Source organism: Poromitra crassiceps, assembly GCF_964638095.1.
Source record: "Poromitra crassiceps genome assembly, chromosome: 7".
In the NCBI taxonomy this organism is placed as follows: Eukaryota; Metazoa; Chordata; class Actinopteri; order Beryciformes; family Melamphaidae; genus Poromitra; species Poromitra crassiceps.
The window spans coordinates 46,735,371-46,750,001 of NC_139628.1; the positions used below are offsets into that span (position 1 = coordinate 46,735,371).

Sequence of the window (14,631 nt, forward strand, 5' to 3'; positions counted from 1 at the left end):
ACTTTGTGAACACAAAATATCTCAAAAGAACTAATAAAATGTGTGCTTTCTCTGTCTAAAAGAGTTAGTTTTTATCATGTTCTGTTATGTAGGCATTAGCAGTTGAATACAGCATGGTTTCAGCGTCTGAGAAGGAAAGCTGAGATAAATGCCTTTTTGTGAAATTCGATAGAACAGTCACTTTAACCATTTATTTTTGGCATCAGTGAGACATCAGACATCTAAACAATAGTTCTGAACAGTAATTTCCTCCAATATAGGAGCACCCCCACCCCCCTCTCCTTCAAACTCCTCCCTCCGTGGGTGTGTCTCTGGTGGCTCTGCAGCGTGTCGGGCGAGTCTGGATCGGGCTTGTTCGTTTCTGGGGTTTCGGTTGTGAGCTGGGATGAAGCTGCGTGCGATTCTGGGCTTTCTGCTGCGTGTTTCAAAGTGTGTTGCACCCAGAGTCTATTTTTGGAATCCCCCACCGTTGTGCGCCAGCTCCCAGCGCGAAAGCGTTTTCGCCAAACCATTTTCATGAGAATGGTTTCCTCACGCTTTTTCCTGCTGTTTTTGCTCGGCTTTCTCTAGTCTGGAGAGCACTGTCGCCACTTAGTGGGTCGGTAAAATAGGTTATACACATTCAATAGCTCCCATATTTTTTATAGGAGATGTAAAAGGGTTTGATCCACGTCCCACCGTCAAAAAAAGTTAACTCGTCGACGGCAGTCAACCGTTGTTGTTTTTTTGACGAGTTAACTCGTCGACGGCAGTGAACGTGTTAACAGTCAGCACATCTGTCTGTGTGGGCTATTGATACCGTTAAGCATTTTGTTCCTTTGGCACAAAATGCCACAGTGAACACATAAAAAAAATGCTCAAACTTATTTTACACACAAGCTCGACCAAGACCAAAACCATAGTAGACTATAATAATAATCTATTCACTAACTATGGCCAAGCCCCAAATAACTGATAGTTTGTTTAGGAGGAGGAATGAGGATGAAGGGATGGGGGGAAGGGATGGGGGGAGGGGTTGATGGGATGAGGGGATGGGTTGAGGGATGAGGGGATGAGGGATGAAGGGTCGAGGGATAAGGGGGTGAGGGATGAGGGAAGGGATGGGGGGAGGGGGTGATGGGATGAGGGGATGGGATGAGGGATGAAGGGATGAGGGATGAAGGGATGAGGGATGAAGGGATGAGGGATGAAGGGATGACTTGGAGGAAGTATGAGTAGATGTCTCGAGGAACCAGGGAGTGAGACTCTGGATGGGGGAACTGCCTCGGCGATGGAATCTTCATGGTCTTGATGGCTCCATTTAATCCCTGGTGGTTCCTAGGCTGAGATAGAAGATTGAGGGTTTGGGTGGGAGGGATGAGTTTGGTTTTGAGACGAGAGAAAGGATCTTAGTTTGGGGCGTATATATAGGTGGAGCGAATGATTGAATCCGGGCGGAGCAAGGGATTGCCTGATTGAATGATTGACTGAGTGGTTAGTTGTGGCATGGCCTTGTTCCCGAACTTTAGTTATAATGTTATTATAACTTCATTTCACTAACTATGGCCAAGCCCCAAATAACTGATAGTTTGTTTAGGAGGAGGAATGAGGATGAAGGGATGGGGGGAAGGGATGGGGGGAGGGGTTGATGGGATGAGGGGATGGGTTGAGGGATGAGGGGATGAGGGATGAAGGGTCGAGGGATAAGGGGGTGAGGGATGAGGGAAGGGATGGGGGGAGGGGGTGATGGGATGAGGGGATGGGATGAGGGATGAAGGGATGAGGGATGAAGGGATGAGGGATGAAGGGATGAGGGATGAAGGGATGAGGGATGAAGGGATGACTTGGAGGAAGTATGAGTAGATGTCTCGAGGAACCAGGGAGTGAGACTCTGGATGGGGGAACTGCCTCGGCGATGGAATCTTCATGGTCTTGATGGCTCCATTTAATCCCTGGTGGTTCCTAGGCTGAGATAGAAGATTGAGGGTTTGGGTGGGAGGGATGAGTTTGGTTTTGAGACGAGAGAAAGGATCTTAGTTTGGGGCGTATATATAGGTGGAGCGAATGATTGAATCCGGGCGGAGCAAGGGATTGCCTGATTGAATGATTGACTGAGTGGTTAGTTGTGGCATGGCCTTGTTCCCGAACTTTAGTTATAATGTTATTATAACTTCATTTAATCTAAACCTATGGATGTTTACTATTACAAATGCGTACACACTGTGTGTCAGAACAGATAATTTTGTCCTAAAACTAAGTTATAGGCTAAAGTTGAAGTGAACAGCAGTTCACATTGTATATTCAAACACAAATATGCTGTATGTCGTGTATTTTTTCTTTGCTATTGAGAAACAGCTGATTTAAATTATGCAAATCACATTGCATGTTGAGGTTCTTTCATTTGCATAACCATATAAAAAAGGGACAAAAAGCGGAATACCGGGAAGATTAGAAAAGGAGTGTCTATTTTTTCTTTTTCTGGATATTTTATTATTTAGTTTATTGATTGTAATCAGCAGCTATATTGCAGATTGTTGTTGATCTCTTCCAATAATTTCCTATTGAAAATACTGTATTGTAAAGCCTTTACTGCAGCAATTCTGTCACTTAGGGTACCGGTACCCATATTACTTTTTTAAATACATCAGTTTTCACACTTTTTCACATCAAGGACCCCTAAACTGACACAAATTAGACCACAGACCCCCATAGCCTTGAGATAAAGGGCTTTGTTATCTCGAGATAACGAGAAAACAAACTTTATCTTGTGATAACAAATGAAAACAGCAATAAATAAAAATTGTTCCCATGTTCGTTCTCGGCCTCCGTAGTTAGCAAATGTTTTTATGATATATTTTACGGCAGTCATTCATAACAATTTTTGCATGAAACAGTCCAATCTTATAGCATGTCAATCCCTCAATAACGGACAAGGAACAACATAGGCCAAAAGCTAAGTGAGGAGTCCTTAAATTAATTTAATCAGTATTATTTACATAACAGGAGCCATCCAACAAACTGTGGAGAGGATATATATAACATGATTGGGGAAAAAATAAGTATTTTTGATTTAAATTTCTGGCAAATTCCATTTTTACTGTGCGTTCACACCAAGGCGGAAAAAAGCTTCGTTGAGTTGGCTCAGGCAAATTCGCCCAAAGTTGACAAATTTAAAAAAATGAACAGGCGGTGAGACGAAAATTGCATCATTTGCCCTGCAAAAATTCACATCAAACACCTCATTCGCGCCGCCCAATCTACATTGTACAGTACGTACTCTTGTCATGAGGATTAGCACAAATTGGCCCAGTGTGAACGCCCAGTTATGCCAAAAGAAAGTATAGAAACACATTTCTCGTGTATTTGTGTAAACATGTCAACTCTATTCCAACACAAAGAAAACAAAATCCCTTCAAACAAAATTGACCTACATTAAGGTAAGAGAGTCAGTCAAATCAAAATGACAACAGTTGTCAGAATCATCACCACAAAGCCAAAGTGAATCAAAGATCCACCAGGCCTCACAGGGGGCAGAGTTTGATTCAGTGCTTTCCCAACAAAGAACTCTCTCTTACTTTCTCATTCTCACACACTTTCTCATTTTCTCAACAACAAGCCTTGGATAACTAAATCTGTCAAATCCGTTTTTTAAATATGAAAAATATCTCTTTTTATAGGGGGGATGCCAACCAAAAAGCTGAAGCAGGTAAAAATGTGAAAAAGCAAATAAGGAAAACTAAGCTGAAATACAAAGACAAGGTAGAGAAGGAACTTGGTAAGGGTAACTCCTGTTTTGCATGGGAGGGGATCAAGTCAATGGTGGGTGATAGAGAATGAAATTCCACAGCCAAAAGGTAAACAGTGAACCACTTGAAATGAAATGATGGAGCCAGGAGTCAGAAGAAGTCGTCTGATATGATGTATTGAACATAGATCTTGGCCAAGAGATGCACTCTTGTATATTCATGGATGGATACACAGGCTTACATACATTGAACAGAAAGTCAAAGATACTTATGGTGATACCAAACTAGAATTTGTCGATTCGCCTCCATTCTAGCTTAGTTTACTTACTTGAGCTGTCCTGCAAAAAAAATCTGTTTCAAAAGAATGAGTCACAATTCATCCAGATTTGACACATGTACAATTTTATTTTCTGCCATGTACACACTGCAGCTGCTATGCCTCGTTAGCGTATCAGTTTTTTTATTTTTTAGTAATAATTTGATAACTAATACATGCCCGCATAGATATTTGCACTGTAAATATGTATATATTGTTATCACCATGAAAACAAGATGCTCATTTATCAAATCAATGGCATTTTTTTTTTACATTTCTTTTATTCTTGCATTTGTATCACACTCAAAGTAAATGGCAACGTGAGGATCATATTGTTACATAGATAAAAGGTCTGTACTGTAAATAACACCAAAGACAGTTTGTCAGAACATCCCAGAGTCTGATTGGATTTCTGTACTGAGCTGTGAAACCAGAACTCAAATCAAACCCTGTTTGTGTACAATGGCAAAAAAAAGAAAAAAAAGAAAAAACATCTCACTTCCCTCTCAATTGTCATTACTTCTATCTTCAGAACACATTCAAACACACACCCAAACATACACACACACAGCTCTCAACTTCAAACGCTGGAGCACACAAGGACCACAAATGGACGGCAATAAATAAATAAGAAAATTAAAAATGAAACCTTGATAATATTCTTCTGCTGAATTGCTCTTGAAAGTCAACTGAAGTCATTCTAAGCCTTGGCTGTTTTGGATGATGATATGTCAGTCCTTTGAGATTATCGAGACTCGGGAGTCGTTTGATGCCAGCAATAATGAGGAAAAGTCAAAATCAACAGCACTCAGATCATCTTCCCCACATTTACAATCTTAACGGGCTTGATTCATGACATAATATAATCAGAATGAGTACCACTGTTTGGGGCGAGGGTTGAGGGTGAAGCTATAGACGTTATGGACCAAGAGTACAATAGGATACAGTAAGTGCTCATTTTGTTGACAAAATCATAACAGATAACATTCCTCGTCACTACTTTCTTTGACAAATGACAGGCTGAAATGCCACACACTACAATACACACACGCACACACACACATAAACTCATACACACACACACACACACACACACACACTGTGGCAGCATCTGCGATGCGCCGCTCCAAATAAAATGTGAATATATGACACGCGTTAAAAAGACATGAACAAAACAAACAGGCAATTTACATCTTGGAGGACAAAGACAAGAGGTGTGATTAAGCCCAAAACTACACTCGCTTCAAAATGTGGCGCTAACGTTGTAAACAGAATGGCTGTGAATGGCGGTTTCCAGTTACACCAACTGTGAGCTTCTGTGAATCCTAAGGAGTCAGTGGTGAAAAATGTACCCCTCTCATCGGCGTCTTCCCAAAGATCTGACATCTGTTTCTATTTTCTATGTAACATTATCATTATCACAACATCTTTATTGTGGCCATTTGCAAACGTAAACCCTTTGATCGGTGCATGTACGTGTACAGCAGGTTTAGGTGGGCTAATGGATTAAATGCTTAGATTTTTTTTTTTTACGTTTCCCAGTTCAAGCGTGACTTTTCGTCTCCCCTGTTATGTACAAATGCTTACAATCGTCCTTCAAGAAGAGGCCAGTGCACGAGGCGAACGTCCGAGATGCCCCTCCACTTTTGATCCACCTTCGCGTTCGTGGCGTTGTACCTTCATCGTATTGTACCGCAGCAGCCAAAACAACACTAGAAAAGAACAACGATGAAACACAAAAAAAGGGATAACACTAAAAACTACGGTCACAAGTCACCCGACAAAAAAAAAAAGATAAAAAAAAAGGTTTGCTATCTTTGGTCACAAAATGAGCGAAAGAAACGATTTCCCAAGGAAGAAAAATGTTAAAAGCACAAGAATATTGTTCTGTTATTTGCCACAGAGAGGAAGGAATCAACAACAAACAAACAAAAAAATCCAGTGAGCATCGAGGATGACGAGGGGTCCGACAATAAGGAAATGGGAAAACGTTGCAGTCCGGGGCGGAGTTTATGACACCATAAGCTTCGGTGTGTGGCAGCAAGAAGGTGGGCGTAGGGCGAGGATCGACGGGGGCACATCAGTGAGAAGCCGCTCACTCAAAGCTCTCCTTCATCTCCTCCCTCCTTCTCGTCCTCGGGGACCTCCTCCTCCTCGTCCTCGGGTCCCTCCTCCTCGTCCTCGGGGCCCTCTGTGCAGTAGCGTTGGAGCAGGAGGTGCAGGTGCTGTTGGAGTGCGTCGGGCTGCAGGGCCTCCGGGGTGTCATCCAGCCGCTCCAGGTGCACATGCTTCCCCTGGGCGTCCCTCACCACCGTCCTCTTCTGGGTTCGCGACTTACGCATCTGGGTTCTGTGTAGAGGAGGGAGAGACAGAGAGAGGAGGAGGAGGAGGGAGAGACAAAGAGAGGAGGAGGAGGAGGGAGAGACAGAGAGAGGAGGAGGAGGGAGAGACAGAGAGAGGAGGAGGAGGAGGGAGAGACAGAGAGAGGAGGAGGAGGGAGAGACAGAGAGAGGAGGAGGAGGAAGAGGAGGAGGAGGAGGGAAAGACAGAGAGAGGAGGAGGAGGGAGACGCAAACAACACAGTTATCCTGTAGGTATCTGAATGAATTCTGATCTGCTCCTAAATGATTGGCTGTGTTTACTTTACATGCACGGAGCGACCCGGCTGTTGACCTTATTCACACGGCGGCCATTTTGAACACTCGGTTTGGTTGGGAAACTCTACCTGGAAGACTGCCACATATAAGACTAGTGTTACTTCAACAAATAAGTGAGGACTTGAGATAGACTTTAGCTAGCTTGAATTTAGTAGGGAAGTTAGTAGGTACTAGCTAGCTACCCAGGCTAGACAATGGGCCAAATATGTGAACCTACGTATTTCTCTCTGGATTCTTGAGATCCATTTCTTTTTTTCAGTGGGGGATCTGTGACATGATAAATGATCATCTTGGTAACAGGTAGTGGAGGGTAAACGCAAGTAGGCTAAACGCAGTTTACCCACCTCTGAAATGAGGCAGAGAGTTTACTCGTCTATTTTCAGACCAACTGTATCAATCAATGATGGGGAAACAAGGTGGGTAAACGATAGTTTATCTGGCCCAGCTTTGGGGCCAGATAACGGATCCGTGCCGGTATTGACCCCGGCCCGGGTCCATTTTCCAGATCTGGGCCAGATGATTTTTGCTATCTGGGTACTCACCTTGGATAGTTTACTCACCTCTGTATTTACCACTACACTCCTGGTTGCTACACGGTATCCAGGTTATTCTAACCGAGTAATGACATTTTTTTTTTTACCCCAAAACCAGGTAACTAGAATAACTAGAATTCTCTGTGCAAGTAAACACAGCCATTGTTTCAACCTTTTAACCCAAACCAGATTCCATGCCCCAAAAGTAAAGAACCTTTTATTAGTTACTTAACCTGCAAAGTACAAACCACATTTTAAATAAAAGGTTAGGAGATAGGATAGAATCACACTAGCCTGGTAAACCAGCCGGTCACGCGAACTCACATTTCATTTCGTTCTTCGTTTCCGTCTGGCCTCAAGCCCTTCTGCACAAACTGCAAAGCGTACGAGCCAATCAGCGACCCGCCTCGTCATTGACATCGTAACCGGCCAATCAGGAACGCTGCTAGCAAAACAATAATGGCCGCCTCCTTGCCTGCCCGCCTCGAGGACTAACGTCAACGTTTGTTGAGTTTAAACAGCCATAAAGTGCAGTTATTGCAGAAATAGACTCAATAACAACAATTAAACAAGTACAGGAGTATGTAGCGGAGTTTCTCGGCGGAAAATGCTTTTTTGCCGTTCTCCCGAGTGGATTTGGATTTGACTGGATCCAACGCTGATTGGCTGAAGGAGTTGTCTGTCAAGGCAAGTACAGCCGCCCAACTTCCGCCCACAGCAAAGACTGGGTGAAGGCTTCAGGCCAGACGGGAACGAAGAACGAAATGAAATGTGAGTTCACGTGACTGGCTGGTTTACCAGGCTAGAATCACACCATGCTTCAATGTAAATTTCTAGGACACAAGTAAATGTCCTCTACAGAAACAAGCATGTGTTTGGGGTCAAATCATGACACTCCCATGCTGTAATCCAACCTTTTAACCACAGAACCGTCGTCCTGCACAACCTCTTTCTCTACTAAATGAGGCAGGAGGATTTTCCCAAACCCTCCAGCATAACTCAATGCCTGAGGGGAAAGAACGAGGGAGGAGAAGAGGAAGAGAAGGATCAGATGGAAGGAAGAGGAGGTACAAACACTACAGACCAATACATAGTAAGTTCACTATCTCCTCAAGCATACCTTTAACACCTAGTGCAGCTAAATCTGCACCTGACTCTAAAGTGAAATCTGATGGATTGGTGTTTCTGGTTGGGACGCTCTACTGACCTTCTCAAAGTCCTCTCTGGCCGAGGGGAGATCTGCAGCCAACGAGGGGTCACCGGTTTGCTTCTCCATCCGCTCGCCTTTCACCACCCTCGTTTTGACCACCTTGCTGACCCTTCGACCTTGCACCGGTTCTGCCTCGAACTCGGAGGCTGTGGCAGCACCCAGGGCCGTCGGCTCAGAGAAGGTCAACTGATGAAATCATGGTGAGAGGTTAAGAGAGCGATTTAACATTATGCACTTAAGCTACAGTATAATGTGACTCTGCAACAACAATTTGTGTTCTAGCAACATTAAGAAAACAGTGCTTCCACAGGTTGGTAGTGCACTTTGGGGGACTTGATATTGTATGTTTGAGGAGGTAACCTATTAGCTGTATGTTATATTTGCTTGATAAAACTAGCAATAACCAAATACTGTAGTAGTATAATATCAGCCAATATGACTCATTGGCTTATAGTTAACATAGTACTTTAGTGCTTGTACAAAGATAAGATACTGAGTTTGCTAAATGAAATGTCAAACATACCTAAGTAGCCTACTTATATGTATTTTTATACACAACTGAAAAAACCCCATCAAGTCCAACATTATTTGAATAGATTGAAGAGGAACAAAAGCTGAGTGCGCTCCATTCAAAGTTGGAATTATGAAATTCCCAGGCGTGGTTCACTAACACACTTTCAGAGATTTCCAGCAAGAAACATCAAGTTTACTATATATATATATATATATATACACTGTATATATATATATATATATAAATAAAATCACACTGCACACATTTTGCACAGCAATAGTATGGTGGTAGCGGGTAGATAATACTGACTTCTCTCTGATTTCCCTCACTGTGAACCACAGTTCTCTTCACCACTCTGGAGACAGCGTCTCCCTCCTCCACCCGCACCATCTCCTGATGAGAGCCTTCCATGGTCACCTCCTGTCTCTCCATTCCATCCGCAGACACATACTTACGAATCACCTTCCGCGTGATCTGGTGGAGAAAACAGAGAAAGCAGAAATCTGTTGTGAAACCTACATATGGATAACAGTTTTCATGGTGCTGACCAAATGAGAAACAGTGTATAGTATAACACTTAAAGTGTTATACTTTATTTTCGGTAGCGACCTTTTAAAACTAAAAAAAGCTGATTTGTACTTATTATTATGTACTTATTATGAACGTATCCCATGTGAACACACTGTTAATGTCGGATATGAGAATGTTCCCTTACTTTCTTAACTACCATGTTCCCATGCTCATCTGTGTACTTCTCCTCTGTCACCGTCTGTGCTGGGATATCTGGTAAGTAATCCGCCTGCAGAGAGAGAAGACATGCTGTCAGTTCACACATCTTACAGTCCTGTACATAAGGTTACACTCCATGCTGTTCTCACATATAAATACTATAGCTATAAATATTGCTAAAAAATTACACAAGCAGACAAACCGTCACCAAAACGACAGTCCATTTTAATTTCCAATATAACAATATATAAATATAATAATAATATATAATATAACTGAACATGACTGAAACCGAACAGAGCAGTCCATTTTAATGTGCAATATAACAGAACAGAGGACATGTCGTACTGTAGGTGCAATACACAATAGAATGAATCATGACAAAACGGCAACAATAAAGTGAGTGAGTATGAAGCAGAAACAAAAAAAAGGGCAAAGAAAATATGGCATGGAACTCCTCCTCTGCCCTCAAAAATGTGACTCAAGTATAGAGTGTAGAGTGTAGTCAAAGGCTAACCCTGCATCACTCCACAGCGCACTCTGCTGGACAGCTCTGTCATGCCAGTTTACCTGGATGATAACTCTGCGTCGGACCACCCTGGTGGTCAGCACCTCCTCCTCTGAGCTATCAGAGGACAGCATCCCTAGCTCCTCTGCTATCTCCTGAGAGACAGCACACAGCCAGCATGGGTCAATATGACATTCACCGTGTTACTGGAGCACACGACTAACAGGCAACGGCTGTTCCTTCTTTTCTCTGCATGTGTTTAATGTGCTGGACTTTTTAAGTGAGCTTTGCCAAAACTGCTCTTTAGGAAACCAATGGATGAGGGAACTTAAAAATGTATGACATAATGTGTATGGATAACACAATAGTGATGGAAGATGAAAAGAAGGCACAGTTATGCATCAACTTTCAACCAAACTAGACGTGCAAGGTTGGACATTCCAACAAGCAGAAATCAAAAGATGCAAACAGGTGATGCAGATGTGAACAAGGTTCATACAGTGTATGTTATAGAATCTGTTCTTTACAGCACCCTGTGACTAGCAACATTGTTGACTTCAAAACGAAGAACGGTAAATACAGCACACCACCACTCTTACAACCAACCTTTCCAGCCACTGACCACTCAATATTCCATGTTGCTGTTTACCACAGTTGTTACATTTTCTGTTATTCTGTTATTAAGATCGGATAAGTTTATGCACACATGCAACATGACACCACTCATTAGCCTCGTGGTTTAGTTCTTCGCACAGTGCAAAGAGTTAACGTGTGTGTTTTAGTTTGATAATCTTCTGAGGTTCAAATGCAGCGTCACAGCAATCAGTCTGACCAGGCAGGGCACAAACCAGTGCAGCGTTGGTACTCATGCTCGACCTTACCCTTCCCAGGAAGTCATCATCATCATCATCCCCATAGTCTGCCTGATCCCTGGAAGGAAGTTCCTCACATGTGGGGATGGCAGCCTCTGATCTATACTCCCGTAAACCTTCTGTCTCATAAGCAAAGTCGCCGAGACTCTCACTACCAGAGGAGAAGCGCTTGTAATCGTCGGCCTGGAGGAAGGGGTGATCAGTGTATTCAGGGCATCCTTTGAGGAAGCCTATGTCAGGGCTACTGCCGGGCATAGGCGAAGGGGGCTCAGAAATGTGATAGGTGATCTCGGGTTCGAGTTTCATTTCTTCTGCTTCTGAGATGTTCGGAGAGAGGGCTTGTCTGCAGTCAAAGAATTCCAGATCTGAATCAGAGAGGTGTGGCGACTGAGAGCCCTTAATGTGTTCTCTTGGTGGGACTTGTGGTTCCTCTGGTCCAAATGCAGAGAGTGTTTTCTCAAATTCTGAGAGGACTTTCTTGAAGTCTGGGGAAAACTGGAAGTCGTCAGCGGTTTCAGACTCTCCCTCGTTGGCGGCTTCAGCTGCACCCTGACCCGAGAGGGAGTCACTGAATACCGGTGAGACTGGACTCAAATCGTTCAAGGAGGCTTGGCTACATTCAGAAACTCTCAAGGTCTGATGTCCTGAAAATACTGCTTCATAATCTGGTGGCACCAAAAAGTGGCTCGACATTGGTGAAAAAAGCTCACTGGACTGTACTTCCAGAGGGGACAACTCCCAGTCTGAGTACTCATGTGAACTATCAGATGGACAGGTCTTCTCAGATTCAGGTAGAGTCACAGCTCTGTGGGTTGTGATTGAGCTCTGGTCAGGTAGCTGGAGGAGATCTGATTCCACCAGTTTGCCAGTGAACGTTTTTGGACGATCAGTGGATGGCACACCTAATTGACTGGGTTCTTGTATCTCTGTTGTGGTGGACAAGAGCTTGATTTGCACATTATCCTCTGTCTGCAACTGTCTTCCCATTGGTGTTTGAGGAGGACCCTGAAAGTGAATGTCAACACTATCTGAATAAGATCACTTTGAATCAGTGTATTGGTTGGCATGCAACATTAACATCACCTCAGCCTTTCACCAGGTTAGCATCACTGTACAATGACAAGGCAGGTGTTTTTTTCCCCATTCAGCCAACATCTCATTAGAGTAAGAACACTTCAATATTTGAAGCCATGACATGCAACTCAGCGTCAGAAAGAGAAATCAGAGGTAAGTGAAGAAAGACCAATTAGTAATATTTAAATTCAATATCTTCGCATGAGTCGGTGTTTCAAACATCAACTAGACTCCATTTTGTTGAATTAGTTCATCCAGGCACGTCCATAAATGTCACGCAGTTGTCAGGCAAGTTATTTTTCTCCATCCAAGGGGCATGTTAATGTTTTTATCCATGGTAAGTGAAGCAACTCTTCGCAAACATTATCATGCTCTCACCCTTACCCTTTGTGAGGCTGTCTTGCTGTTTACTTCACCAGACGTTGAGTGTAGGTTAATCTCTCCCTTTCCGTTTAGATCCTGGCCCGTCACTGGTGCTGGCTGTACAGGAGAGTCTTCACGGATCTTCCCAAAGTCTTCCTCACAAACGGTGGTTTGTAAAGCTGAGATCATTTCAGCTTGTTCACATCCATGTTGTATCCATTCTTCATATGCAAATACTTTTTCTGATTCTGATCTGGTAATTTCTGGCCAATCAGATTTGATATCTTCCTCCTCTAACTTTTTCTCTCTAGCTTGAGTTGGTAATGGGGACGCAGCCATTGTTTTTTTGTCATCTATTATTGGAAACTGCTCCGGCAATAAAAGAGATGTCGCATGACTCAAAAGTTCTGGTTGATTAGAAACTAACCTCTCTGCACGTTCATAACATGAAGCTAATTCTTCCTCTGACTCAACAGATTGAGGGGTCAATGGTCTTGGGCTATCATCAATCCAACAATCAATAGGTAATGCCACAAACTCAGTGTCTGATGTCAAAGACACTGGTGAAGAAGATCTATCACTTGGGATGGGATTCATAAAATAAGAAGACAACATTGTCATGAACTCAGGCACTGGTGAGTCGGGCAATAGTCGTCTGAATTCATTGACAGATGATATGGATTCGGGTGAGGATGGCCTTCTCTCAATCTCGATGGCTCTCGATGATGTGACCACCACCTCACACTCTGAGTCTGATCCCATTGATTCCGGTGATGATGACCTGTGTGTTGTCCATGTGGTGGTGTACTCCACCAATGACACTGTAAACTGGGGGATGGGAGAGTCTGGAGACAGCCGTCTGTTTTCATTCAGCTCAGGCATAGATTCTGGAGATGATGCTCTTTTGTTACCCATGTGCATGGCTGATTCAAGTGACATAGGTCTGTATTCAGGCAGTGACTCAGGTGATAACGGTCTGTTTTTCTCATCCTGGTCCTCGGACAGCTCAGATTCTGGAGATGATGGCCTGCACTCTAAAAACCGAGCATCACAGCCCAAAGGCATGTCATCTATATCTGATTCTGATGCTACGGTTTCTGGTGAAGCTGATCCTGACCTCAGGAATGTTACACATTCTGGCAATGCCTTACTGAATTCAGGTATAGGGGAATCTGGTGAGAGTGTTCTAAACGCATTGATTGATGCTGCCGATTCTGGTGATGATGCTCTTATTTCTGCGAACATGGCTGATTCAGGTGTCATGGGTCTGTATTCGGGCAAGGACTCTTGTGAAAGGTGTAGATCATCATCCTCTGCATCAGATACTGTTACAACCACCCACTCATCCTCAGACTCTATAACTGCCTCAGAAGCAGATGATTCAAACGTATACTTGGCGTGTCTGTACGGGACTGCTAGTGAAGAAAATACATGTTCAACCATTGGTGGAGGTGACTCTGAAGCAGCTGCAGTGTAAAGTATGTCGTGATCAGTCTTGGATGCGTCTGTTGTAAATGGATGCAGCGCTTCTGAAGCTGGTTCTGTGAAAGATGGATTGATTTTACTTTTGGATTTAGTGTCTTGCTCATCGTCTGGAACGCTCTCCACGTATTCTATTGTGCTGCCAAGATATTCCATAAACCCTGTTTTAGTACTGAACGTTTCCCCTACATATTGTGGGTCACGTACTTGAGAAACCAGCTTCCACAGCTCAGCATCATAAACAAGGTTATACTCAGCCACCAGAATGGCTGATTCATGAGGTGATGTGGGAGCCATTGTTGTTGATAGAACTGTACTATCAACGGTTGCCTCAGTTGCAGTTGGGATGTTTAATTCAGTTATTGGTGGTTCAGGTGACAAAAGTAATTCATCTTTATCGGATTCAATAGACTCGGGTGATGATGGCCTCTCTTCTGTACCCAAATACTCTAAACTTTGTGTTAAATCATCTGAATCTGAAAATTCAATGGGTGATAAATCTCTCACAGTGATGGAATATTCTACAGATGTCTGTGTAAAATCAAGTATTGGTGAGTCGGGGGACAGTGATCTGTATTCATCTGATCTCACTGACTGAGGTGATTGTGTTCTCTTGTCAGTGAATGCTATATCAAGTGAAGCAGAGTA

At 43.3% G+C, this 14,631-nt stretch overlaps 1 protein-coding gene across 1 annotated transcript in view; it reads right to left on the reverse strand.

Moving 5' to 3' along the window:
- Positions 1 to 6,140: 6,140 nt before the first annotated feature.
- Positions 6,141 to 14,631, reverse strand: part of ank2b (ankyrin 2b, neuronal) — a gene marked incomplete at both ends in the record, with an annotated part of 106,006 nt that continues 97,515 nt past the window's right edge. Inside the window, 6 exon segments of the mRNA XM_083640816.1 lie at positions 6,141 to 6,390; positions 8,146 to 8,237; positions 8,439 to 8,627; positions 9,265 to 9,429; positions 9,671 to 9,754; positions 10,255 to 10,347. Of these exon segments, the coding sequence (XP_083496942.1) occupies positions 6,141 to 6,390; positions 8,146 to 8,237; positions 8,439 to 8,627; positions 9,265 to 9,429; positions 9,671 to 9,754; positions 10,255 to 10,347 (873 nt within the window).